The sequence below is a fragment of the Magnolia sinica genome, chromosome 13 (genome assembly GCF_029962835.1).
Source record: "Magnolia sinica isolate HGM2019 chromosome 13, MsV1, whole genome shotgun sequence".
NCBI classification, from domain to species: Eukaryota; Viridiplantae; Streptophyta; class Magnoliopsida; order Magnoliales; family Magnoliaceae; genus Magnolia; species Magnolia sinica.
The window spans coordinates 30821588-30849478 of record NC_080585.1 but is presented as its reverse complement, the minus strand read 5'-3'; the positions used below and the strand labels follow the sequence as shown (position 1 = coordinate 30849478).

At 37.1% G+C, this 27891-nt stretch overlaps 1 protein-coding gene across 8 annotated transcripts in view; it reads right to left on the bottom strand.

The window, feature by feature from the left end:
* Positions 1 to 12286: 12286 nt before the first annotated feature.
* Positions 12287 to 27891, bottom strand: part of LOC131223442 (sterol 3-beta-glucosyltransferase UGT80B1) — a 51561-nt gene continuing 35956 nt past the window's right edge. For 5 of the 8 annotated variants that reach the window (XM_058218869.1, XM_058218864.1, XM_058218865.1 and 2 more), the window contains 7 exons: positions 27075 to 27109; positions 20773 to 20989; positions 19378 to 19599; positions 19205 to 19264; positions 19050 to 19089; positions 16834 to 17055; positions 14708 to 15409 (listed from right to left, as the gene is read on the bottom strand). In XM_058218869.1, the coding sequence (XP_058074852.1) occupies positions 15341 to 15409; positions 16834 to 17055; positions 19050 to 19089; positions 19205 to 19264; positions 19378 to 19599; positions 20773 to 20989; positions 27075 to 27109 (865 nt within the window). In that variant the 3' untranslated portion in view covers positions 14708 to 15340. Of the gene's footprint in view, positions 12489 to 14237; positions 15410 to 16833; positions 17056 to 19049; positions 19090 to 19204; positions 19265 to 19377; positions 19600 to 20772; positions 20990 to 27074; positions 27110 to 27891 lie in introns of those variants that run through there. The other 3 variants (XR_009160455.1, XM_058218868.1, XM_058218870.1) reach the window with 3 other exon arrangements.

The following is a 27891-nucleotide window of genomic DNA, read 5'->3' as shown; positions in this document are numbered from 1 at the left end:
TCCGATTGAAAAATACTAAAATTTTAGCATTTGCTCACTGGACATTTTTGGTTCCAAATCTATCCAATCAAGGATGACTTCGATCCCATTGAAGGGTCTTGTCGATGACACTTGATCCGATCAAGGATTCCATCAACCGACTTGCGCAGTTTTATGGAATTACGATTTTTATTCCCTATTTTGATTCTAACTCTTGTACATTATTTATCATAGTAAATTCAATATTGCTTTGTGCCATGGTTTTTGCTTGCAATGGTTTTTCGACATAAAAATCATGTATGCCTTGTGATTGCTTTGTTTATGTTTGTTTAATCTCATGTGATCCGAATTTGGGGTTTACATCCACGAATTCCCAACAAGTGGCATCAAAGCAAACATTGGGATTTAAGTTTGGATTAACATCATAACGATTAAGGGATCAAACGTGAAGTATGAAATGAAAAAGTTCACCACGAAAAATAACTTCGAACTATAGAAGGTGAAGATGAGATGTCTCCTAATTCAGCAAGGGTTGCAACATGCACTTATTGGTATTGAAAAGCGTCTAACGTCTATGAACAACGAAGAGTGGGAAGAGTTAGATGAAAGAGCAAAAACATCGGTCCAACTATGTTTGGCGGACGAAATCCTTTACAATGTCCTGAATCAAAAGACCATTACATGACTTTGAAAGAAATTAGATAGCTTGTATATGACGAAATCATTATCAAATCGTCTGTACCTAAAGAAGCAATTTTATAATATGAAGATAGCGATTTTAATGAACACATCAGTGCATTCAATCGTATCCTTTGAAAATTAACGAACGTGGAAGTAAAGACAAGCGAGGAAGATCAAGCCCTAATTACGTTGAATTTTATTCCTGAGTCTTACGATAGCTTCATAGACACTATTTGATCCAAATTTAGAGTTTGCTTCCACAGCTTTCCCGACAATCTCAAATTTCAGTATGTATATGAAATCCTAATAAACAGGAGCTGAAAATTGATTTCAAAGTATATCAGCTCTTTAGATAGAAGCAACTAATTAAGATTTTGAAAAAAAAAATAATAATTAAGATTTGGGGAATGAGCCACAACTTCCTTTTGTTTTTGTTTTTTATTCGTTTTGCTTTAAAATTTAGGATTTTGATCATTGCTCTCAGTTATATATTGAAAATAATAATAATAATAATTTAAGTTAGCTTGAAATTGAGTTTCTACTGGGAAATTTTTTTGGAACATCTGAGTTGAATACTCTCAAGTTAGGGTTAAAATAAGGGATGCTTTTCCTAAGACTTGAAATCCAAATCTAGTAGGGTGTTGAACTCTAGAGATTTTATTTTGTCCTTTTCTTTTATATTTTCTTTTTTCAAATTTATAGCAAACAATACCAATTGTGCAAGAAAATTGATTTATGATAATGTTAGGCAAGCATTTTAACATGATTATACTTATGAGCAATAACCATTCTTTGCAGTGTCCATATCGTAAGAAATATGATTTTGAGGATCTACTATACCTTTAGTCAGGTGAACATGGCCTTTAAGGTTACAACCACCATGAAGCTACCTCTTATGGCCCATCTCTATCTGCACTTTTCATTTCATGTCCTAAATTATAGATTTGTTTGTATTCAAAGTTGTTGCGCAATAGCCATGCTTTATGAAAAAAGTCATCTGCTTAAACAAAATCATTTTGAAAATCACATTTCTATAATTGTTTTTCCTCGGTGAAGCAAAAATCAATTTCTATTCCATAAACAAGCATCCACTTTTTTTGTTTGCTTTTTTCATGTAAAGGCGAAGTTTTAAAAAAAGGCTGAGGAAAAGGGCCACCATTGAGAGAATAGTACATGGGATCTGCACTTTGTTTTGGTTATTCTTCTTTGGGGCTTAAGAAAAACCTTTGAAAGTTTTTTCTTTTTTTTTCCACAAAGGATGAGTAGACCCATGAAACTCTGTGAGCTCAACATTTCATTTAAGATTTATCCTATTCATTGGACGAATCTATTGCAACAATCTATCAAAAAGTATGGCAATCCCAAGCGCAGGGCTACGATATAGTTTTAACTCAGTGAGACCAAGATCAAATCCACCAAGAGTTATATTTGTGCGTTCTGTAAAACACTTTATAACCAGAACTAGAACTAAAACTAACTATAGAATCTGAATTTAATTAGAATAAGTATAATTCAACTTAATTAATTTACAAAGAAGATCAATAAAGCAAAATACTAAAGCGTCATGGATCCACTTATATCCATTCTAAATGTCTAATTCACTTGGTTCAATTAGATTACTCAACTTGAATCAAAGTCATATCATATATATCCAACCGAATAATAGAGTAGTTAATTCACCATTCACAAACCAAGATAGATTTAAAAAATTGATTCAGTTCAAAGTATCTATCATGCCCTTAGTTAACAATAGATCAATAGATTTTACAGATCAATCCCTCGCAAAATAGATAAGCAATCAATTTTAGCCTTCCTAAGCATGCAAAGTGCCCAAAGTCGACAAAGGATCAAAGTAAACTAAAACTTAAAGCTTCATTCAAACCAATATCTAAATTATTCAACATTCAAACCAAATAACTTCAATCAAAGTAAACGAGAACATTAAAAACCACTACAAGCTTCACCTCTTAGACCTAGCTAAGAGATTTAGCCAACTATAGTCATGATTGAACTAAACTCAAACAAAAACATGAAAAATGAACTTAGAACCAAAAGATTAGCGAAGAAGAACAGCTCTGTGGATGCTCTGCAACTCTTATTCTCTCTTCAAAACCCTAAATCGTACTTGGAAAAGCTTAGAACATCCCTTTAAATAAACTAGATTTACACTGACTTCAAAAGTTTATACTTTATTACACTTCGGTCACACCGGTTGTATCCTTCAGTCGCACCAACCATCACTTCGGTTGCACCGAATTTGTCCCTTAATTGTAGAAAAATTTCACGAAATTGCTTCTGAAGTCTTTGTCGCCCTCAGGTTGGACCGAACCTACCTTTGGTGGCATTGAGCCTAACTTCGGTCGAACCGAATGTTAAATCGAATTACATCTAAAAATCATATTTTTTTGTTAGACTGTTCTGTGCACTTTGGTTTAACCTAGCCAACCTCATGTGGGACAGAACAGTTTGCTATTTCTGTTAATGCACTTTGTGATTTTGTCAGTCTTTTCTCTCGTCTTGGCACTTGATTTTTTTTAATCTTTGGCACTTAAATTGTTCAACATTGACCTCTATAGACCCAATCATTCACTTGGTCATTCTTCAAACATTAAATATTCACTTTATTTGCCCTTATAATCTTAGCTCCAAATTACCTCACATTGCAAAACACACGTAATTAGATCAATTAAGCACACTTATGCATATAAAATCAATGCACAAGAAAGAGGAAATATACAATATTTTATACTCAACATGCAACAGAGGTCAAACACATGGCATGATTTTTAAACAATGTTTTTGCCTTTAGTTAAAGAATAATTTTGCCATTTCCTATTTGGCCCTTCTTAAATGATTTGATTTTTAAGAAAATAAGATTTAGTCATGTGCATGTTAGTTTTAGAAAATGTACATGGATTTAGTGATGTGTAGGTTGTTTACATATTGGACTATTAAAATGAGATGCTTTTGAAAATACAAAAGAAAGGATTGGAGGTTACTCCTACAATTCTTGTAGTGAGTATATTTTAATATACTAAATTCTTGTTGGAAGCATATCAGGTTGATGGACCAATGAATTACAGCCATTTTAGTTCCATGCATGCACATTAATGTCGACCATAGGCAGTCGCTATTTTCTAGAATGTGAAAATTTGCGACGTTGGGCTGTCGTTAATGTTAAAATTTGCGGCGGCCACAAGCCATTACTAAATGGGACCTTCTTTCGGTTCTACTGACAGCTATGGGTCGTCGTTCTTTAGTGATGGCCATAACCATCGTTTTCTAACAATGTTTTTTATGCCACCATTTAAGTTTAGCGATGTAGAAAAATGAGACAGCCCCAACAAATCGAACTCGATCGATGGTCATCAAATCCAACAAAGTGCAGATCTCAGTCACTCATCTAAATTTTTAGAACTTCGGAAACTCACTATATATGACCATTGTCATGTAGAAAATGAGAAAATGGACTAGAGGCCCTTTAAGGGCCGATGATTCAAGAATCTTATTTGGCAACAACTTACATCACCCGACAGCCTCGGGACATGCAGTTAAAATGAGGTTATTAAAATAAAAACATAGGCATGTAGGGGTTGATGTTATGATCTATGTAAGGGGCTCAACACAGCCCCATGGAGGTAGAGAGAGATAAGGGGGCAAAGGGGAGGCATTCTAGAGAGTGTAGTGTGGGTTTGAGAATGCCCAAAGTGTGTAGGGTCAGTCCAAGGTTTAGTATTCCTTAAAGATTCCTGACAACGCCGAAGTGCCGCTTGATCCAAGGGACCAAATAACTTACGAAAAAAAGTACTGAAGCCAAGAGTAGGACTGAAATCGGGGTAACTAATAATCATTTTTATTTTATTTTTACTACTTCTTGCATTTCTTTATTTTATTTGCCTACCCGGGGCCTATGATTCTATAAAGTAAGGTTATGATTGCATTTTCATTTTATTTTATATACTCGGAGTCTCTAAGGCTAGGATTTCATTTATCTTACTCGCGCTTTTGTTTACCAGATCCATTTTACTCTACGAAATAAGGCTAGAAAGTTTCTGTCTTACCTATTTACATGGCCCATACGAGTTCCAAATATAGTAACGCTGAAATCTTATCAAATCTCCCGAAAGTTTTTATATTTATATATAGATATATAAAGAAAAGACTGCAAATGGTCCATGCAAAAAAGGGTTCATAGCCCCTTTCTTTTCTGTTAGCAGGAACTTTACTCGAAATCTAGGGTTGCATAATAAACCGCATCAGTCACTTGAGTTAGGATATCATGTGATTTCGCAAATCTAAAAGCGATTCTACAATTTCTAACTCGCTATAAATTTTAAACTTTTAGCTAATAGTGACTCCAATCAAATATATCACATTCGAGTCAATGCCAAACCTAATTTCTACAATAGAAAGAAGAAAGGGAGAGTGGCTGCTTGCTACATAGGCATTCACAAGATCTTTTATCCTTTTTTAATGGTCCACACTCATCAGATGTTAAGATTATATAAGGGAAGAGATTTTATAACTCAACCCATGACCAAATGAATAGTTTTGGCCGGCTAAAGATCAGCCCTACTTAACGGTTTGATCCAGCCAGAGGATGGTCGCATCCTATTACCTATACAACTGATTCATTAAACAGCATCCAATTCATGTAGCTAATTGGCACCAAGAAAACAATGTCTATCAAACTATTCAATTCGGAACAGACTCTGCCACATGCATGCTGTCCAAAGTAGAAAGCGACGACTAAAATATCCAGGCCTCACGCATGTTCCATGTTGGCACATGTGAGGCAAGTCCATCCATATCTTTAATGTTCACACAGTATATTACGAATCTTGATCCACATTGTGATTGGTGATATCATCATTTAGGATGTTAGCACTGCTGCATTAATGTGATGATGTAATCAAATTAGATTGCAAACTTGCAGCCCTTTTATTTCTTGAAAATTGCTTTCTCCAACTGTTGCTTCATCCAATTTTAGTAAAAGACAATTAGGCAAGGAAAGTCTTGCTGGACCATCTATACATGTCTCAGTGGTAAATGCTCTGTTTCAACCCAAAAGTCTTATGTTGGAGTGGCCATGTGAGTTGGGTGTGTTAAAAAAAAAAAAAAAAAAAAAAGGAAAGTCTGAGGTGCCATTCCCTAGGAAAGAGCATCCTCTCTCTTCCTGTATACTGACAAATTAGAGGAGCTTAGAAATTAGGAATTAATTAATTTTAATATTATTATTTTAGGTCACTTTCAAAACAGGTTAGCGGTTCAAATGGGCCCACCGTGGTGGTAATGTGAAATCCACTCCAGCCATCAAGGATGTCACCTCATGTTAGGCCTAGGGCTAAAAAATAAGCTCCATATGTGATTCAGGTGGACCACAGGATTGAGAACAATGTACAAGGTAAAGCTAGCCCTCCAAACTGTTTGCCTTAGTGTGGCCCACCTGAATCACAGATGGGCCTGAATCTAATAGTTGGAGTGGATTTCATATAATCATCACAATAGGCATTGTAAAAAATAATAGTTGATGCCTCTCCCCCAGCTGGTTCCATTGGTGGGCTCACATGAACCAAAGGTTAGCCTGATTTTGTCTCTGGGTATGATATGGGATTACACATTTAATGGTCGGAGTGAATCATCTCAGTGGGCCAAAAAGAAAATTCAAAGATAGCATCCATCCCCCACCTTTTGGAGTAGCATATTGGAAAAAGATGAGTTGTTATGTATAACCAGTTGGAAGAGATGTTCTGCTTATACAATAACTTACAAAATATTAAGTACATGCAATATCCAACCCTTCGAATAAATTGGCCCCACCATAAAGATCACCTAGTGCAATGATTAATCCTATCTACACATTGAGTGGACCCCACCATATAAAAAGTATCCAAACATTGGTAAATAGCAAAACACAAATCACATGGTCGACTCAATGAATATTTGTTGCAAAGTTATCCTCAAGGTGATACTTATGATGTGACCAACCTATTAGACAGTTTGAAGTCAAACTTATGTATATGAAATGTTGGAAGTTATCTGCTATTGGACTTGAGAAATCATTATTTTTTTAATGAATTTTAGGGGATGCAGGCCTTGATTTTTCACGGCGCTACCATGACATGCATGTGAGATCTACTCTGACCGTTAGATGTGTAATCCCATGTTAACCTAAAGCAAAAAAAAATAAAGCTGACATGTGATTCAGGTGGGTCATACCAAGGGAAACAATTGGAAGAGACATCCACCCTTGATGTTTATGATGCCAGCCATGATGGTTATATGCAATCTACTCCAACCATTGGATTTCACATTAAAACTTAAGCTGGGTTCCACACTCCAACCCTTAGATTCCATGCCATGGCCCCTATGTATTATACTATAATGCATTGGATATATTTGAGCAAATATAAGAAATACCAATATGAGAAAGAGAGAGAGAGAGAGAGAGTTATTGTTAATGACTTTCACTTTCTTGTTTTGCCTGTTGGTTTAAGCTCTCCCACCGAATAACTCTCTCTCTCTCTCTCTCTCTCTCTCTCTCTCTATATATATATATATATATATATATCACCTGTGAACATGTACGTGCGCGCCTTTGCACATGTGTTATGGGCATCTAATCTAAACAGTCCATGTGATGTGGAATCCCATGAAACCTACAGAACAAATTTTTACCTTGATCTAAAATTCTGGTGAGCCATATCAAAGAGAAATACAAATCAAGGGAGTCATGGCCTACCAAAGTTTTGGATCAAAGTAAAAATTGAGTTTGGGGGTTTTTATGAGGTGCTGCTTCACATGGACCATTTAGATTTTGGAGTCACATCACGTACATGAGTTTTCAAAAAAGTTAGCAAGGTAGTTTGCACGGAAGCCGTGTGAACTTTTTGAGGACTCATCATCCGTGGTGTGAGTCCCAAATCTGATTTGAACAGTCCACTTGATACAACACCCTATTAAACTCCTAAAGCCCAACTTATACTTGGTTCCAAAATTTGGTGGGCCATGGAAAAAGAAAACAGCTTCCTCCCTTGATTTGCATCTCTCTTTTCTATAGCTCACCGAAGTTTTAGATCAGTGTGAAAATTGGCCCCATGAGATTTCATGGGATTCCACATCTTATGGACCATTCGGATTCAACACCCATGACACATGTGCAAAGGTGTGCACGGGCATATGTGCGTAGGTGAGCATGCCTCATATATATATATATATATATATATATATATATATATATATATATATATATATATATATATATATATATATATATATATATATATATATCCAACAATAGAGTAGGTCCAACCAACCACATATAAAATCAAAAGTAGGCCGTAGGTGGGGGCCGGCTTTGGTATATTGCATGGAAGATGTGCAACCTAACATATCCCATATCAATTAAAAAGCATAAAGAAAGGTGGATCACCTCATCTTTCTTCTTTCATTTCCTCTAAGTCCTTTCTTTTTCTTTTTCTTCTAAACAGATTTGTTTATAGTCACCATCACTTTCAATGTCCATGTTACGGTCTCCAATCAAACTCTCTTCCTTCAATTCCATTCAAGGCTTTCCATTGAATGGGACCCACCATCATAACTTTGTTTGAAACACCTCATCTAGCTTTTCTTATCTTCAATACTTGACCCAAATCCTATTCTTGCTACACATTTCAATGTGGCATGTATGTGAGATCTGGACTGTTCATCAGGTTGGCCCCCATTGGTGTATGTTATGTCCAATGGCCCAAAATCAGCATCTAGTATGGATATGATATGGACTACATGCGTGCTTTCCATATTTCATGAATAGTTTCAAAACTTAGAACTAAAATTCCACTCACGGTGTCAAGTCGAGTAGAGTTATTTGACCTGAGTTTTCTTTTCTTTTTCTATTTTTCTTTTTTTTTCCAGAGATCTTATAATAAAATATAAATATGAGAAGGTCTCAAGTCCAACCGGTTATACTACATCACAGTCCACCCTGTGGTTTACTTCTAACCTTTTACTTGTCTATGAAATCTAACCATCCAATAGGTTAGCCCCATTAAGAAGATAACCTTGTGAAAAACACCAGCCACATATACTCATCGAGTGTGGTAGCACACTTGTATTTTGCTAATTGATAAATGACTAAACATTGTTTTTTATGTTGTTGGTTCACCTAATGCATAGATGGACCGATTTTTGCAGTAGATCATCCTTGTGATGTGGTCAACCTATCAGAATGATTGGATGTCGCATGCAGTTAATAGGTTGGAAGTTATCTGGTCAGCCTGTTTGGAATGTGGTATTAGGTGGTATGAAATTGCATTTGGTTCAATGTGATTTTTGTCCAGTGTCTGAATACGATGGAAAGGATTGAATTAATCCAAGTATCATATCATCTAGTCTCAATAGGAGATAAGGTGGGATTTCTGGTGGATTTAGGAATCCACTACATATGTGGGGCCCACATTAATGTATGTATTTTATTCATGCCGTCCATCCATCTCCTCCCTTTACATATGACAGTCGAGTCTCATATGCATATTGGCTTGTTGATCCCCAAACACATGTTTCACATAATAGTGTTGTTGTCAAAGGAAGAATTTTATCACAAACAGTAAATTGGACAGTTAAGATTGAAGGTCTATGCAAAAGAGTAGGCCCTCAAGATATGAGAGTTTGCACGATATGGGACCTCCACAAAGCTGAGGATGAATGGTTCAAGTCTACCGGTCTATGTCTAATCACCCCTATGATTCTACTATATATGGGGCCTCATATTACGATTTACGGCTTAGATCGTTTAAGGAACAAGTTAAATAGATAATATTAATCTCTCAATTTTCTATGTGTACTCTCATTGTTTCTTAATATAATTTTTCATTTATAGAAAATGATTGGGAGTTAGACATTAGCGTTTGCCACATGTGAGCCCCACAAGCCATGGTATTTCTAGACATATAATCATTGCATAATAATGATACTAATTCCACCTAATAAAAATTAATGCATATAATCATTGCATAATAATAATATTAATTCCACCTAATAAAAATTAACACCATTTAATCTTGCATTCCAAAAAGGCTTAGGTGGTTGTGTACTTCTGAACTGTCTTATCTAGTTTCATTAAGCTTTCTGAGAGTTTTATCAAGTCGCTTTTTAGTCCCCACCGAGTTGTAACTCTATCAAGTTCTTCTCAGTTCTTGATGAAATCTGTTTGGTTGGGTTGACTCGGCCTAGTCCGGTCGAGTTTTTTTTGAGTTTCTAGACAATGTTTTTTTATGCAACCCTGTCCCTACTTGATGACTAGTCCAGCGTGCTCTTCGAGCCACTCCACTATAACAAGCAAGATCTCACATGCAACATTGGTGAATGTAACAAAAATTACAGCATAAGTATCCTATTTTTGCGAACAGCACTGATTAGATTTCCTACACATGGTTGTGGTTGGGATATTTGGTTGAAATTCCATGTCATACTCATATCTTCTTTATTGTATTAGAGTCCTGATCACCTACAACCCATTCTTATAAGCATTTGGTATGGGCTAAAATAAATAAAATAAAATAAATTCTTTAGGCATCTATGGATGGGCTGCACGGTACAACTGTTTGTAGGTGACCAGTCTCTGTTTGTCATGCATAGGCCTCTTTCCTCTTTGTACACTTTCACAAGAGAGTGATAAAGCAAATGTAAAAAATCACAGTTGGTATCAATGTATATATAGACATTTTTGGGTCTGTTTGGGTGCCTGTGAAATTGGTATAAGCCTAATCTCCATGTCAGATTCCCCGCATTAAACCCATTGTGACAAATATCACCAAGATTTTGAAAATGTAACAATATGATCATAGAATTTTAATTAAACAATATTGTGGAGGTGATCTTGTGAGATTTTCAAAATCTTGGCAATTTTTAACTTTTTGCGATTTTATTGTGAAATTATTATGATTTCAATAATACTTTTATGTTCAATATTTTAATTATTAACTTATAATAAACATTTTAAAATATTTTATTCTCAAAGAGATTTTCCCAATATTATCATAAGAAAAACGTCAAAATCGGAAAAACTCCCAAGAAATTCCTGGTCTGGAAATTGCCAAGAACGAGACTTGTCACTATAGCTAAAACACCGTTTCTTCTACTTAATTGCAATTTTCGTGTGATTAGGCTTCTCTTTTTTTTCTTTTCTAAAACATGTATGATTACAATTCGGAGAAAAGCGCCACCTAATCTGTTTGGGGTCCATAGGACTGGAATAAATCGAGATTAGGATTAATTCTAATTTTTGGGATCCACTGCCTAAACAGGCCTTGAGGATTTCATCAATATTTCACTTTCTATTGTATTTAATATTTATTCATGCTTTTTCACAATCACAATACATGCTTAAATTTCTCCAACTAGGAAAATTTATCTTTCTCAGTCAATGGATTTTTTAGCCTGAAATTTAGTCTTCAATTCATAGTGCTGCCAGGTATGGCCTACTTATCTGTTGGGCCTGAAAATCAGACCAGGCCAGACCATGGGCTAAACCTAAGACCGATGCCCAGCCTGTGGGGTGCTGGTATTACAAGCCCAACAGCCCGTCGGGACCCAATGACTTCGAAATGATCATCTTCTTTTGCTATCCAAAACCGTTCTTTTTTGTCTTCTTCTTGGTTGCCTGACAGTAAGCGTTTATGATTTTTTTTTAATTTAAAAAAAAAAAAAACACACACACACACCGCAGAAATGCTTTGCCGGTCAATCTGTTGGGTCTATACTGCTGTCACGAGCAAAACCACATGCACGTCGGGTACATAGACCAGGAATGGACCAGTTTAGGGTGCTAAGGTCAGGCTAAGGCCTGATTCATAGACAGGCCTAAGATTGAAATGCCTATTGGAAACAAGCCATTCAAGGCCCAGATAAACTGAGCCCATTGCCAACACTTGGTTTTTTTTTTTTCGGCCCACCAGATAACAACTGAGAATTGAGTCATCCTGCGAACGAATGACCATCAACAACACATGATTTGGTCACAAGGGGATTTTGCAGAAGAGTCCTATGGAAGATGCCACTGGATAACTCAATGCTGAACATAAAAAACGACAGACTAGATGGGCCCGACGATGCATGAGTTCAACACCAGCTGCACACAACCCTCCTCCATTATCCGGGTTGGGACCGGCAACGAGAGTACAAAAATCCCACAAGCGCAATGCAATAGACTATTGCATATGTTGATTACAATCAAGCATTATCTAATTGTCTATTACATAGGTTGATTACAATCAACAAGTTAGATGTGTCACTCAGATAAGTAAGCAAATTGAGGAGTATCATAGACGCAGCTTTCCATTTTCACAACCACTACCCAAATATCCTAAAATATCTAATCCAAAAGAACACGCTAGGAGAAGCAAAAACATCACAATGCACTTAAGAGACCTTGTGACATTACTGACAGATAGCAGGTTACTGGAGAAATTTGGAATGTGTAAAACAGAAGATACGGAAACGATGACTTAGCGGTAATAGATCATCTTCCTTTAACAAGCACAAGGCATCCATCAGCTATCCTGTTTACCTACCAGAACATGAGTAGGAGTAAAAATGAGAGGAAGTTGGGATCCCAGGCTCCCAGCAATGACGTTTCCAAACTCTCTTTTCCAGGAGATAAATTCAAACAAATCGTGATAGCACTATTGACTTCTACAATGCATGGAGAAGAACTTTCACTTTTCCCCAATATATATTCAAATAAATTGTAACAAGACTATTGTTAGTGTTCCCAACACCACCAAGCCTTCAATAATGCATGGAGAAGAAAAAGAAGAACTCTCTTTTCCCTGAGATAAATTCAAACAAATTGTGACAAAACTGTTCTAGCATTCTCAACAATGCAAAAGACTCCAAAAATGCATGGACTTGATCAATTATACTTTAGGATCTTGAGAATATTTGGGAACTTTGCTAGGAATCATCTCCAAGCAACAAATATGCAAACAATCCTACAGGTACTGAAACCTCATAGTATGGATGGGAGTGTGAGCTATGTAGCCAAATGCTTCAGCAAGAACCAAGATCTTAATGGGAGTTCATTTCACATTTGAGAGATCCTTTAAGCCAGTCCCGGAAATGAAACCCCATTCCCTCATGCTTTGGAACTCCTTAACTTCGAAAAAGGTTCAATCTTGGGAAACGGTAGCGTAGGCAAAACCTGGCAGCCTGCCCAGAGTTTGGCGTTCTCCAGTTCAGAATACGGTTAACCAACATGTTAACTAATCGATTACGATAAATTGGATAGGATTTTGCAGTTTTTAGAGATTTGATATCAAGTAGTCAAGGATGATGGACTTTATGGTGGAGTTTTTTTTTTTAGAGGAGCTGCTTGTCATACTCATTGGGGACCTCCTCCATTGCGATTATTCCCAAGGTAACTGGGGGCGGAATGCTTAAAAGGATTTAAGAACGATTAGTTTAGTTGGGAGTCCTTATAAGATTATCGTTAAGACTTTTGCGAGCAGATTTAGGGCAGTATTGGCTTCTATTATTTCCAATAATGTATTGACTCAAGGTACAAGGAAGGTGCTAAAGGTTTGGTATGTAATTTGGACATCAAAAAGCATCAATTGGGAATTTTTGAGTACTTACCGAGTCATATGGGTTATGGACAGATATGGATTAATTGGATGGGCAAATGCATCCAATCGGCTAGATTTTCGGTTCTTGTGAATGAATCCCCTAAAGGTATTTTTTAAACTATCTATTGGGATTCGCCAAGGCAATCCTTTATCTCCTTTCTTGTTCGCGGTGATATAGGAAGCTTTAAGCAGAATGCTTGTGAAGAATCAAGAAGTAGGTATCATTAAGGGTTTCTGAGTGAACAAGAAGTAGGCATCATTAAGGGAATTTTAGAAGTGATGAACTTGGCTCTTTTGGGAAAGTGGCTACGGCACTTTGGGACCGAAGAAAATGCCCTGTAGCGTGAGGTTATTGCGAGAAAGTATCATTGTCAGGTTGGCGAATACGGAGTCAAAGACTCCTCTCTATAAAGCATTGTAGATTTGAAAAGGAATAGCTTCAAATAAGTCCAAGTTCAATGAAGGTATTGCTTTTGTGCTAGGAAGCGGGGAAAGGATAAGGTTTTGGAAGGATGTGTGGGTTGAGGAGACTCCTATCCAAACAGTCTTCCCGAGAGTGGCACACTTAGCATCGGCCAAGGAAATCATGGTAGCTGAGTGTTATGATTTTATCGGATCTCAGGTGGTGTGGAATCCCCCATGTCAAAGGAATTTGCAAGACGAAAAAATCGAAGAGTCTGTGAGACTCCTTGATTGCCATCATACTAAAGTGCCGATTAAGGAAGGGGATAGAATGGTGTGGACAAAGGATAAGTCAGGCTGCTTCTTGATTCGGTTGTTCTACGATACCCTTAGGCGGAATGATAGAGATGGTTCAGTTCACGAGGGTACATGGCATATGTGTGGCATTACGGAGCGAGTATCCTGTGCCCCCTAAGTAGCGGCTTTCGGATGGCTTGTGCTGGCAGAGGAAAAAGAGTTGGTGGATGAAGCCCTTTTCGGATTATTGATCACTTATGGTCAATGAAGTGCTCCTATATTAGTTTAATATGAGAATAAAAATGAAAGGACCAAAATAGCCTTGTAAAAGTAACTCATTACAACACTACCTGACATGAAGGACAGAGATATCATGGACAATAGGTTCCAACAGGCTCCTTGCACCAAACAACTCCTTCGGTGCTCAGAAGTTCATAAATATGTCCAAGCATGATAAAGCTTCAAACAATCATTCTGTTTCACTGCACAAACAGGATTGAAGAATATGTCACTAGAAGTCATTGTGAAGGGCATTTCCTCAGTCATACTCATGATTTTTATTTTATTTTTTTTGGTTGTTCAAGATATTGCAAATTTTGGATATGGCTGGTTTTCACCGCACTGCTGGGGGAGTCAATGGAAATGGAGCTTTCAAATGTTTTTGGGCATTTGAAGAAAAAAAAAATGTGTCTTAGCATTGTAACCATGAGGATCATCACCATCTCTTAAATCCAAATCCTCAAGCATATATGGATTTTAACTCAAGAAAGCCAATAGGCATTTTATGAACGTAAATAAATATTTGCATGCCATGTACCTAAAGGTGGACCACACTGCAGATGATAGTTCCACACCATGTTTTTCGAAGTTTTGGTGACTCTTCGACAGTTTTTGTGAATATCTTTACAGCAACCCCGACAGTACGCATCTTGGTTGTCATTGACGGTGGAGCATACCCAGATAGTTGGACCATCTGATTTTGCAAGTTGAATTTGGAGTTTGGACCACTGATCATTTTATTAATAACCGTTATTTGTATAGTAGGATCATCCAATCATTATGAATTTTGTACCATTCACCATCAATTATGGCCACTAAGATCTGAACATTCTGGTTTGATACAATGTATGCTGCATGTACAGTGGATGAGTCATCAACATTTAAAAAATGGTGGTGAACTATCACTGCAGTGTTGACGTATAAAAATATATTAATGGATAAGGATACTATAATGGGAAAACATCTACAAAAACTGAAGTTCAGGTAGATTTCTCAAACGAAGACCTTCATCAGAAGGTTTGCAGACATGTAGCCCAAGAGGTCTGCACCAAATGTACTTCATGTTCAGCAGAGGAAATTCAGCCTTCAGGTTTCTTTGGATAGATAATGTGTTCCTTTAGGACCTTGAGAGCTTCTCTAACTCCATCCTGAAAATTGTAGAAGTCTTAGAAAATTGCAGGTAATGGAAATGCAGAATACGAATGCCATTCTAAATAATCCATAATATAAAGTTATTCCACAACCGAACAGAAAGTTGCATCTCGGGACAGATGAGAAAAGTATCCTTGTAATGGAGAAATGATTTTGATATGAAGAATGATCAGCTGTTTTAGAGTACACACCATAATTCGGTGTATACACAATCATACACTGTTCATTCTGGATGGGCATCATTAGGCACTAGCATAAAGGGAGGAATTGCCTTAGAGAAATTTAATGTTGTCCCTCAAGACCAGGAAATGGGTCCCACAGAGAATGAGTAGCATGGTTGCATATTCATTGAATAATGGGGAAAACATCGTGCACGAAGATGATTTATCTAATATTACATCTGCAAAGTAAGAAAAATTGATTTGTCCCCACTTTTGCTTACACTGGGAAATATTGATATGAGTTTGCTTTATCAATTCCACTCATATAGCATGCCAAGGATGAGTTTCACTAACAATGATTCAAGACTCAAGATATCAACTGTGGAATAAAAAAAGGTTCTTGGGCCTTTCACTTCTAAGTATTAAAATTTTTTAAAAATAAAAATACAAAAAAGGAGTTTCATTAGCCGAAATAGAAAAGGAAATTGTTCATCTGGGACTCTTAGGATCCTAGAGTCCTTGACTGCCCAACATTCTGTCCCATAAAGCATGGCTGGTCTTATAACTATCCTATAAGATTCCCCTTCAGTTTCACTGGTATTGCAGCAATCACATAAAACTCCAGAGGCACATCTCCATTTCATCCACCCAGCTCTAATTCTATGAGCAACATCCTTCTCAATCTCTCCGCTCTCCTGAATTATTGATCAAAAATGCCAAAAATGGTCATTTGGGGTTACCTCTTGGTTAGCAAACTTAACTAATTCTTCATTTTCACCCCTATTGTTACTAAAATTCCATCCATATACTATGTTATTGTTTGACTAATTTTAATACCTTTAGATTTTAAAGCATCCCTCCATAGTTCTAGCTTTGCATTTACCCCATCCCTCATCTCATCAATCAAAACTATGTCATTTGCAAACCCATTCCACATCAAGATGTTGATGAAAAATAGCTAGGAAAGGAGACAGAGACAGTACCCACAAAGAGATATCCCTACTTCATGGGTGTTTGCCATAATGTTGTTGAGAGCTAACGAGGATATCAAGGAGTATAACAGCCATTGTAAGCAAAACCAAGAATGTACTAGTTTCTAGTGCTTCCACTCCATTGGTGATTTCAAGAAGAAACATGTTATCCCTTTCCAAAAACAACTCAACCAAACTCAAAATCTAAATTTAACAAAAGATATCAAATTGCAGGAGAAATCTTAGATGGGGAAAATTATATCATATATGCAAATTTCCTAAAAGTACCTCGGAAGAAATTCTCTCTGCAATTTCAGATGCACGTGCTTTTATTTTGGGGGATAAAGCTGCTGAAATGGCATTTGCTAAGGCATTTGCAGCTTCAGTAATGCTTGTATCATCTTCATTATCTGGAAGCAAATGTCTTCTCTGGATTGCTTCTGGTGCAACTCCGAGCCAGAACATTCTCTCTGCCCAATAGAACTGATCCAGCATAAAGGGGCATATTATCTGCCATTAAATGCTTAGATCAGTTCAAAAATGTTATTATATGAATATGCATAAACTTGCATAAATCAATTAATTGATCCATCCATACACACACATGCACACATGCATGCATGCACAGACAAGTGACAGGATGCCTTGGTAGTGCATACAAACAGATTAGCAGTTTAGCATAGAATTGTGTAAATGCTAGTATTCACATGCATGAGCAAACATTTTTGTACCACACATTCATGAATTTGGATCCCATTCATGCAACAATGAACTTAGGAACCATCTACAAATGTATCTACATCATCTTGCATGAGTATTTATGCACACAGCAGAATCATGTTTATAAACAGAACGTGCATATCTCTAAAAATGTTTATGCATGCATTTCGTTTAACCAGCTTCCTCTCAGGTCTTTCGGTTGCCTTAGTATCTCTGAGAATCATCTCTATCCCTTGTTTCCCTTTTTGTTTTCCTTAATAATACCCTCAGTCATATGCTCAAATATATATATATATATATATATATATATATATATATATATATATATATATATATATATATATATATAATGTTTTAAGATCTGGCTTTACTCAAAGTGGTTATGATCCATCCTTATTCTTGCCACTGAGCATGGAATCGTCATTATTATCATATATGTTGATGACCTACTTCTGACTGGTAGCGATGATACTGACATCTTGGCATTAAGGAAGTTTTGAAGTCATCCTTCAAGATGAAGGACCTGGGACATCTGACATATTTTCTTGGACTTGAATTTTCGCGTTCTATCTATGGAATCCTGATTAGCTAGCACAAATATACCAAGGATCTTCTCGCCTTGGCCTCCTTAACGGATAAGAAGACAGTTCAGACTCCCTTGAAACTTAACGTTCAATATGGTCGTGACGATGGTGAACTCCTTGCAGATCTCACCTTATACCGCCATTTGGTTGGGAGTCTGATTTACTTAACAATGACTTATCCTGACATTGCCTATGCGGTCCAAGTTGTTAGCCAATTTATTTCTGTTCCTCGAACTCTTCATATACTGCAGTATTGCGCATCTTACGGTATCTACGTGGAACTCTGGATCGATATCTGTTCGTCTCATCCACTGCTAGTATTCACATGCATGAGCAAACATTTTTGTACCACACATTCATGAATTTGGATCCCATTCATGCAACAATGAACATAGGAACCATCTACAAATGTATCTACCTCATCTTGCATGAGTACTTATGCACACAGCAGAATCATGTTTATAAACAGAACGTGCATATCTCTGAAAATGTTTATGCATGCATTTCGTTTAACCAGCTTCCTCTAAGGTCTTTCGGTTGCCTTCGTATCTCTGAGAATCATCTCTATCCCTTGTTTCCCTTTTTGTTTTCCTTAATAATACCCTCAGTCATATGCTCATATATATATATATATATATATATATGAACCCATACAAGTGTTGGCACATATCCATGCGCATATACTCAGATCTGTAAGGGCCTGTGCATGTATAATTTCTTATCTACATCCATGCAGAGGTAGGTCATTAGATGTTCAGGTAGGTCCATATATCATCTGGTGATTGAATATAAGCTGTAAAAGGCACATGCACAAGAAGACATAAAATGACTAATGCACATTTAATAGTTGCAGCTTGGGAATAGATCCATGAAATGGTGCAAGAAACAGATGCAAGAAATGTCTCATTTCACAACATTTGTTGTGGTATTTATACAGATGCATGAAATGTATGTGGGAAATGTGAAGGGAGAAATGTAGGCATTTGCAAGAGGAAGAGGTTTTCTGGTAACTATAAGGCACATATGCATGCCATGTATTTGTCCATGTCAGCCAGGAGTCTGATACAGACATGGGACTAGGATGTCCAAGACTCCAAGCAACATGGTCATTGCATTGAACATTAGAATTAAATTCCCACAAACTTATGAAGAAAAAGATAACAGAGTATAAAGCATTCAAAGCTTATGCCAAGCAACAACCTGTGGGGTTCCGGCATGTACTGCTGCAGCAGTGGATCCACTGTTTACACATCATGATTATACAGGATAGAACATGTTAGGTTAGTACAGTGATGCTTGATTTTTTAGCAAAAGAGAGTAATATGTTTAGAAAATTGCAAACAAAAGCCGCCCACCTGCCACCATGATGAATTGCAACTGCACACCTGGGAAAGAGCCAGCTGTATGGAATGGTACTAATTTAACAAGCGACAGAAAAAGACACATCAGTCCATAAATCAAATGTTTCATTAAAGACCAGATGGATCAGAAAAACCAATAGTACAATAGAATGAATCAAGAACCCCACCCAGAAAAGCAGAAAAGACGGCCTTTGAAGAGGAGAATTCCAGATTCGCTACAGTTGAATTGTTCCCTTTGATTTGAACCTGATGAGTCCCCAGCTATGATTCGGATGGAAGCATCTAAAGGTTCATAACCAGATGAGAAAAGAATGAATCTGTAATTTGTGCTCTCCAAGACAGCTTTGAGTACGAGTAGAAATGCTTGAGTATTCCTCAGAAAACCCATGCTGCAAAGAGTAAGCATCATTGACCAAGTAACAAAGAATGAAGATGAAATAGAAATTACAACAGCAGTAATTCCCCTAGCACATTATAGAGGGCGATAAGATGTCCATGCAGAACAAAATAAATTAATAACAAAGAAATTAATAAAACAGAGTAACTAAAAGGTTAGGACGACAATATTTCCTAGGCTCAAGTATAGCACAGTTCTTGATAAGACTCCTCCAAAGGAACCAAAATCTTAAACAGGAAATACCAAATTAATCATCAACTGGCCAGGATCAAGAGTTAAGGTTTCTAAAGAAGAAAACTATTAAATGCAAAAAGTATGACTATGTTATGTGAGTACAAAATTATGTGAAGCGTTTCTCCGGTCCGTGGCTTAGATGCAGAAAGCCTGAGGGTCAACAGCAGTGGATTCAGGTGCATAAGCAGAAAAGCATCTATTTCAAAACATTAGCAAGAATAAACTCCTAGGAAATGGGAGCAGGCATGTGCAAGTTCGAAGCAGAAGCGCCACCTAGGTTGAAGGTTTCAGCATCTTAAGTGTATGGAGCTTAAAAGGGAGTTCAGAATTACATGCTGCTGCTCATTTCCATGCAACAAAGAATGTCTAGTCATACCGCTTCCTGTTTTTTGGGACACATCCTACGCATGTGAGCTTTGCTTGAATATGCATGCATGAGCAACAAATTTCATAATATTTGAGTGTGGAATAGACCGGCAGGATCTGCCGGAGAAATTCCAGCAGAAGAAAGGAATCGTCACTAGCCAAAAGAATCTCAGATTTATGGTAAGCTGGAAACCATAGAACCAAATATCCCGAAAGTTTGGGACTAGAAACTTGATTGAATAACTCCACTTAGTCTGGCTTTCCAAGGATCTGAGTAAGGACCTCTTTATGAAGAAGGAAGGTGTTAGGCACCTTCTCTGCCTGTCCACTTGGCAGGATCCAATATTTCTAGGACATGCAAAAATCCTCCACTGAAGCAATAGATTTAAGAAAATACAAATAAATAAACAAGGGGATGTAGATAAATCATGCCAGTACATATACCAATGGCCCTATAGATACTTCATGCCATCTTCCAATATCTTGACTTCAACGTGTATAAGAGCAACTCGTAAGTGTTAAATAAATGATGGTAAAATAACCATAAGTAAAAGTGATAACTTACCTTCCAATAGAACTTAGCCCTATGAATATTGGTGGACATGAATTAGAAGTCTCGAGAAAACATTGCAGATCAGCATGAAAGGTGCACAGTTCACCCTTTGCATTCAAACTTCTTGAAGCATAGACACCTGAAATTCTGCTGCATTCATAACATGAAAACTGCCACTCCAAAGGCAGAAACCAAAAGCCACAGACGTGAACATTTGATGGCCAATAACCTGTTATCGTACTCGTGTTAGTAGGGAAAACAACTGTAAGGGTGAAGATTAACTGCATCTGAAATGCGCGTGGATGTTATTTTGGTAGTCTGGTTTTATCTATTAGATGCTCATGAGAGAGAGAGAGAGAGAGAGAGAGAGAGAGAGCTCTACATCTTTTTCTCTCCCACACCTCTCTCTTCTCATTTCTTTTTCCACTCTTTACTCTACCATGTAATCTAACAAATAAAAGTAAAAAATTTCAGTTCAACTAATTTGTGAGCTGCACAAACAAGGTGCAAGGACGCAGAGAACTCATGATATCAAATACAACATCAATACACAATGAAGACAGCATCAATATCAAGACTATGATGACAACCCAAGAGGGACAATTCGATGTACTACAAGATGCGACAAACAAGTTGAAGATGACTAGAACGAGGAGCATGCATGAACTGACTAACCAACTTGCATGAGACAAATCTGGTTGAATAATTGTCAAAGCTTTCCATCATCAACCGTGAGCTTTTTATTAACTTCAGATGGAGAATCTAGGTTTGACACCAAAATTCCTAATTGAAGTCAACAAATCAAAAGCATATTTCTATTAAGATGAAACGATGCCCCTCTTAAACCGAGAGACTTCAATTCCAAGAAAGTATTTTAATGATCCCAAATCTTTGATATCAAACACCTTGCTCGAATATAATTTCAGCTCTGATATGCCATTGACATCATCACATGTACCAATAATATCATCCACATACATGCTCTTAAAAATAGTGCCCCTCACATGCTACTTTACAAACATAGAATGATCAAAATGGATACGGGCGAAACCAATACGAATCAAGGCCCCACTAAAATTTTCAAACCAAGAGCAAGGAGCCTGCTAGGGGAAGGAAGAAAAGAAGTTAATCTAGTCGGTGTTGGGAAAGAAAGGAATCTTGACAGGATATATTGACATTGTTAAGGAAATGTATGAGGGAGCGGTAACAAATATGAGGGCCACTGGTGCAGAGGCAAGTGAGTTCCCAATTACCGTAGGCTTACACCAGGGATCAGCATTGAGCCCTTAACATTTCGCATTAGTTATGGATGAGTTAATGAGACATTTGTAGGAAGAGATCCCTTGGAGTCGTTTACAAATGACATAAGTTTGATTGACAAGATGAGGGAGGGCATAGACACAAAGCTAGATTTATAGAGGGATGCTTTCGAATCTGAAGGATTTAAAATTAGCCAGACTCAAACAGAATATATGAAGTGCAATTTTAGTAGTAATATGAGTGAAAACAAGGAATTAGTTAAGATTGCTGACAAAGAACTTTCCCAAGATGACCACTTTGATACCTTCATCAATAATTCGTGCGTGCGTGTGTGGCTTTTCCCCAATTTTGTATCTCCTATTTACAGATTTTTCCCTCATATTGGGGACATTATCGCTGGTTGCAGGGATGTTATGAATGTTAGTGTCGATATCGTAGGTATCAATAATACCACCAAATATCACGGATATTATCAAAAAATTGGTGATATTTGAAAATGTTTAAAATGGCAGCAATTTTGGTATCGTTAACATGGCAATACCGGTAATATCACCAATATTATCAATAATGTTGCCGAAATTTGGAACACTATTTGCAGGGCATCATGAAGGTTTACTTCTTGCCAGGAGTCGCATAGTAACCTTTGCATGTATTTTGCATGAAGCAAATGAGATTTTCAATTCTCTTACCAATGAAGGAGTAGATTGCTCCCATATCTGTATTCTTTTCTTATCCACTCACTGACTTTGCCAACAACAAGTATGGACATGAATCATCAATCTTAATACACCATGGGTAGATTCTCGGGACACCAACATTTAAATCACAACCAGCTATGTGAAATATTGTATCAACAAACAAGGCTTTTCCAACTTGATTTCCAGAAAGATCAAAACAAAAAATAAAAAGACCGATTGAGAGAGAAATCAAATAACAAGAATAAAATGATGAAGAAACTGAATAGAAGAAAAAAAAAAAAAATTTGAGAGTGGAAAGTCCGAACATTGCTTCTTCTTCTTCTTTTTTTCTTTTTTGAGAATTTAAGAATGGGCAGATTAGAATATTGGGACAAATTTCCAAATTTATTTGAATACACATTTAGTACCCATATTGGCTTCAAAAATAGTGCAATTCATTGGAGAAGCCTATTTCTGAAATTTTGGGGGTCAATCAAGATAGGATGTGATTGAATTTGCAAATGATTTTTCTTGCAACGGTAAAATTGCTCCCAAGCTTGGAGGCACATTCATTTCGTTGATCCCAAAAAAAGGAACGGAACCTCTATGGGACTTTAGGCCTATTAGTCTCTTAGGATGTCCACATAAAATTTTGGCAAAGGTCTTGGCTACAAGATTTAAGGTGGTCATTGCAGAAGCTATATCTCTCTCACAAGGTGCATTTGTGGAAGGTGGGCAGATAGTAGATTTGGCATTGGTGGCTCATGAATGTATCAATGCATATAACAGAAGGGGGTTGAACAGGGTAGTTTGCAAGTTAGACATCGGAAAAGCTTCAAACCATGTGAATTTGGACTTCTTGGATTATGTTCTTCAAAGGATAGGGTGTGGTCAGAAGTGGAGGCTGTGGATTTGAGAGTGTGTTTCTTCAGCCAAATTCTCGGTCTTGGTTAATGGTTCGCCGAACGGATTCTTTTCCGCTTCTAGAGGTTTAAGGCAAGGGGATCCAATCTCTCCTTATTTGTTCATCGTGGTCATGGAGGCTCTAGGTAGAATGATTCAAAAAGGAGCAGAGGCAAATTTGTAAAGGATTTGGGGTTGATAAATCTGATTTTCAGGTCATGCACCTCCAGTTTGCAGACGACACGCTGTTTTTTTGTGAAGCCGATTTTACTCAAGTTTCGAAGCAGTTTCAGGTTTGAAGACGAATATAAATAAAAGAAAATTACTGGGGGTGGGGGTTTCCAAGGAGGAAGTCAAAGCCCTTGCCGGAATGTTTGGATGTAGGAAAGAGGAAAGGATCCTTTCCCACTTTCTATTTAGGTCTTCCGTTAGTTATTGGTAGGCCTCCAAAACAATTATGGGACAAAGTGGTGGAAAGATTCCAAAACAAGCTATCTCAATGGAAACAAAGATTGTTATCCTTGGGCGGTAAGTTAAATCTCATAAAGGTGACAATGTCTAATCTTCCGGTATATTTCATGTCGCTATTTAAATGTCCGAAATCAGTGTTCGATATATTAGAAAAGTTGAGGAGAGACTTCTTATGGCATGGGGAGGAAGACAAACAAAAATTTCATCTTATGAAGTGGGAGGAGGTTTGCAAGCCGTGGGATCAAGGGGGAGCGGGTCTTCGGAGTTCAGAGGTTATGAATTCGGCTTTATTAGGTAAATGGGTATGGAGATTTGGGAATGAGGTGGTTCATTGTGGAGGGAGGTGTTAGAAAGGAAATATGGGATAGTTTCTATAGGGAGGTGGAAGAGATCGTCTTCGTTATATAGGGTTTCAAATCTATGGAGATCAGTGGCTTCATTGGCAGGAAAAGAATGGGAAGGGGTAGGGTTTTATTTGAGAAATGAGAAGAATATAAGGTTTTGGGAGGACATTTGGGTGGGGAATAAAAAACTACTGGATATTTCCATGTTTAGTGACTATTACGCCGGACAGAGGAATATTCGTCAATAAATGCTTCTCATTTCAAGCGGAGCATGTTGTTTGTGCTCCGCAGTGCAGGAGGGATCTAGATGATGATGATTTTCTTGAGCTTTCTTCTTTGCTTCTAATGTTGTCCATAGTTCGTCCGGATTCCTCAGAAAAGGATTCTCTGAAATGGTTACATGATAAATCTAGTAGATTCTTGGTCAAGTCATTCTATAAGGTCTTGAGTGGTGGCAACTAAGGAGTTGAGGCATGTCCAACAATGCATTTATGGCACTATGGTGCTCCTCCGAAGGTTATGGTGTTTGCTTGGCTAGCAGGTTGTAAGAAGGTTCTTACAATCGACAATCTCCAAAAAAGGAAGATGGTCCTCCCGAATGTGTGTTATGTGTTATCAAAATGCAGAATCAGTGGAACATTTTTTCCTTCATTGCCCTTTGAGGGTAAGATTGGGAGGGTCTCTTCAGTTTATTTGGTGTAGCTTGGGTGATTCCAAGTTCTATCGAGAGCTTCTTCTTGGCGTGGCATGGTGGGGGAAGAGGAAAGGTAGGGAAATTCATTTGGCACATGTCGTTGCTAGTAGGTTATGATGTGTATGGTTAGAAAGGAACGATCGCTGCTTAAGGAATAAGCACAGGTGCAAGTGACCTTTCTTAATGCAAAATCCCTAATCAAGGAGTGGGTGAATGCGTCCAAATCAGTCAATCAGTTTCCTCAAAATTGGGTTGAGTTGTAATTTTTAGCTTTGTTTCCTTTTTTTGGCTACGGCTTTTTAATAAAATTATAATCATTAAAAAAAAAAATCATAATTTAAACAAAAAGTCATAATAGTTTGAAAAGATAAGCTCAACTAGGGACAGAAAACCAAGTTGTGCCAAAATAAATCATTTGAGCAATAAAAGAAATAATTAATGAAGTCAAAAGATTGGCAGATTCAAGTCAAGCTCAACAGGTGAGTACATATGGTGGAGATAAGAGTCAATACAAGTAGTGTTCAAAATATCAGTATTGCATTACGTATCGCATCCTTGGGATACAAATACATATCGGTTATCACACGGGATATATTGTTTGTATTGAGTAATTTATCGCACTTTTTAGGAAACATTGGGAAAATGGTTAAATTTTTCAAAGGAACTTAAGCGATTGTTAAGAAAGATCTTAATGCATACTTTTAAATCATAACATCTCAAAAAATAAGTGCACATAATAAATAGGTTTCATTTGTATAGGGTCCTAAGCTTAGCTATGCGTTGTTTGACTGAACTAATGCAACTATATTCAAATTCAATGCATAACATTTAGAGTATAAGCAATGATCATTTCATCAAACACTCCTAAATACTTCAAAATTAGTCTCAACTGACAGCTGGTTGAAGGGAAATTTCGAAAAATAATAAATTTTTTATAATTTTTAATTAAAAATGATTTTTATTTTTCAAAAATTGACAAGGACTTAACAAATTAGTAGATCAGCCCTCATACATGCTTGATTTCATGTTTGGAGTGCAACATTGCAAGCAGTTTGGGAGAAATTGGGGAAATTTTGAATTTTTCCCAATTTTCCCTAAATCGGACCACCTACATTCAAATTTCGAAATTAGAGTGTATGTGATGATCATTTCATCAAATACTCCTAAATACATCGAAATTAGTCTCAATTGACAGCTAGTTGAAGAAATTTTCGAAAAAAACATGGAGAACATGAAGAACCAATAGATATCGAAATCAAAGCTCCAACTCCATGATTTTTCATGCAAAACATGAAGAACCAATGGATTTATAACCATTTGACACTGATTTAACATAATTTCAACAAAAAAGATATCGGAAATTGAAAATGCTCATTGGATCGAACATGTGGGATATATCGGCACTACCTATGCATTTCATATCGCACAGGTGGGATACAAGATATATCATGGGATATATCGGCTGATATCATCGATATTTAAAACATTGACTGCAAGAACATCATGAGTCAAACCATAGGTACAATGATCTCAAATTGTACGGTTTCATATCATAAACATGTAAAAATAAATCATGTTACTAGTTACTCTAAATGTTAACTGGAGGTTGTGCAATAGCCAGAAATCTACAAAGAAACATGTGTTTGTAATCTAACTAGCAGGAACCCTCTACCTAGGTGCCACTCTTTCTATGAACCCACACTCCCTTTCCCACTTCCTAGACATATAAACATGCTAATGTTCTGAAATAAATGCTTCCTCATTCTCACACCCGACTCCTACCACTCCATGCTTCATACAACTATAGTTTTAATAGACTAGAAGTTTAAATAATATATTAATTTTGTGTTTGCGTTCTTAAGTTATACAGTCTTTGTATTGAAACTATTTAATCAGTCTTTTTATAAATGAGACAGCTTTTGATCATTCACAATCAACAGTACTGGAAGGCAAAAACAAGCATACCTGGGCATTCTACAATTTCTTTGCTAAATCCATACCTGTCAAACAAAAATAAGGTGCTTGAGAAAAAAAAAAATAGATGCACAGACTAGGAAAACAAGGTATTATAAAAAGCTCATGCTAAGAGCTTGTACAGTACGTTCACTTAGTCATTTCGTACAAGTGGAAACTATGTATCACTGATCCAACCCATTGATGTAGTCAGCCTTCGCCAGATGGTGTAGAGAGATTTAGTATATGTGTGATGTGCATGCATGTTTTATAGCCATATGGAGTACCAGATTCACCATGCAACATAACTTTCTGTCTACTTTATTCCTGTTGTAGTAACAAGAAGACAGTCCCAAGAGAAGGAAGGAGCTCCCTACTAAGGATCTGAGTATGAAAAGTCTCAAACACAGGATTAAGCACTGACAAGAATCAGATATCCATTGCTCCTCAATCTCAACCTAACACTCCTTAACACAGTAAGACCATACCAGCCTATGGTGACTCAACTCCAACTTACCCCTAAGGGCAGTACAATAATCAGCCAAATACTTCTCCACCTGATGACGGTTTTCAGTTTTTCCTCTCAACTGAAAAACTCAGGCCACTTTCTTTTTCTTGGAATAGGAAGCAGCAAGAGAATCCCAATCTCTTTGGTGGATTCATAATACGTGAATGTTTTTTGGGCTCATTGTAGGCTTCATGGAGTGAAGCATCCAATATATAGTATCTGAAGATCCCCAGATGGAATCATGCATTGTGCAGAGGCAAGTCAAATAAGGGAAAGAAGGTGCCATGAGGCTCCGGATCACCCGATGTATCGATTATCTCC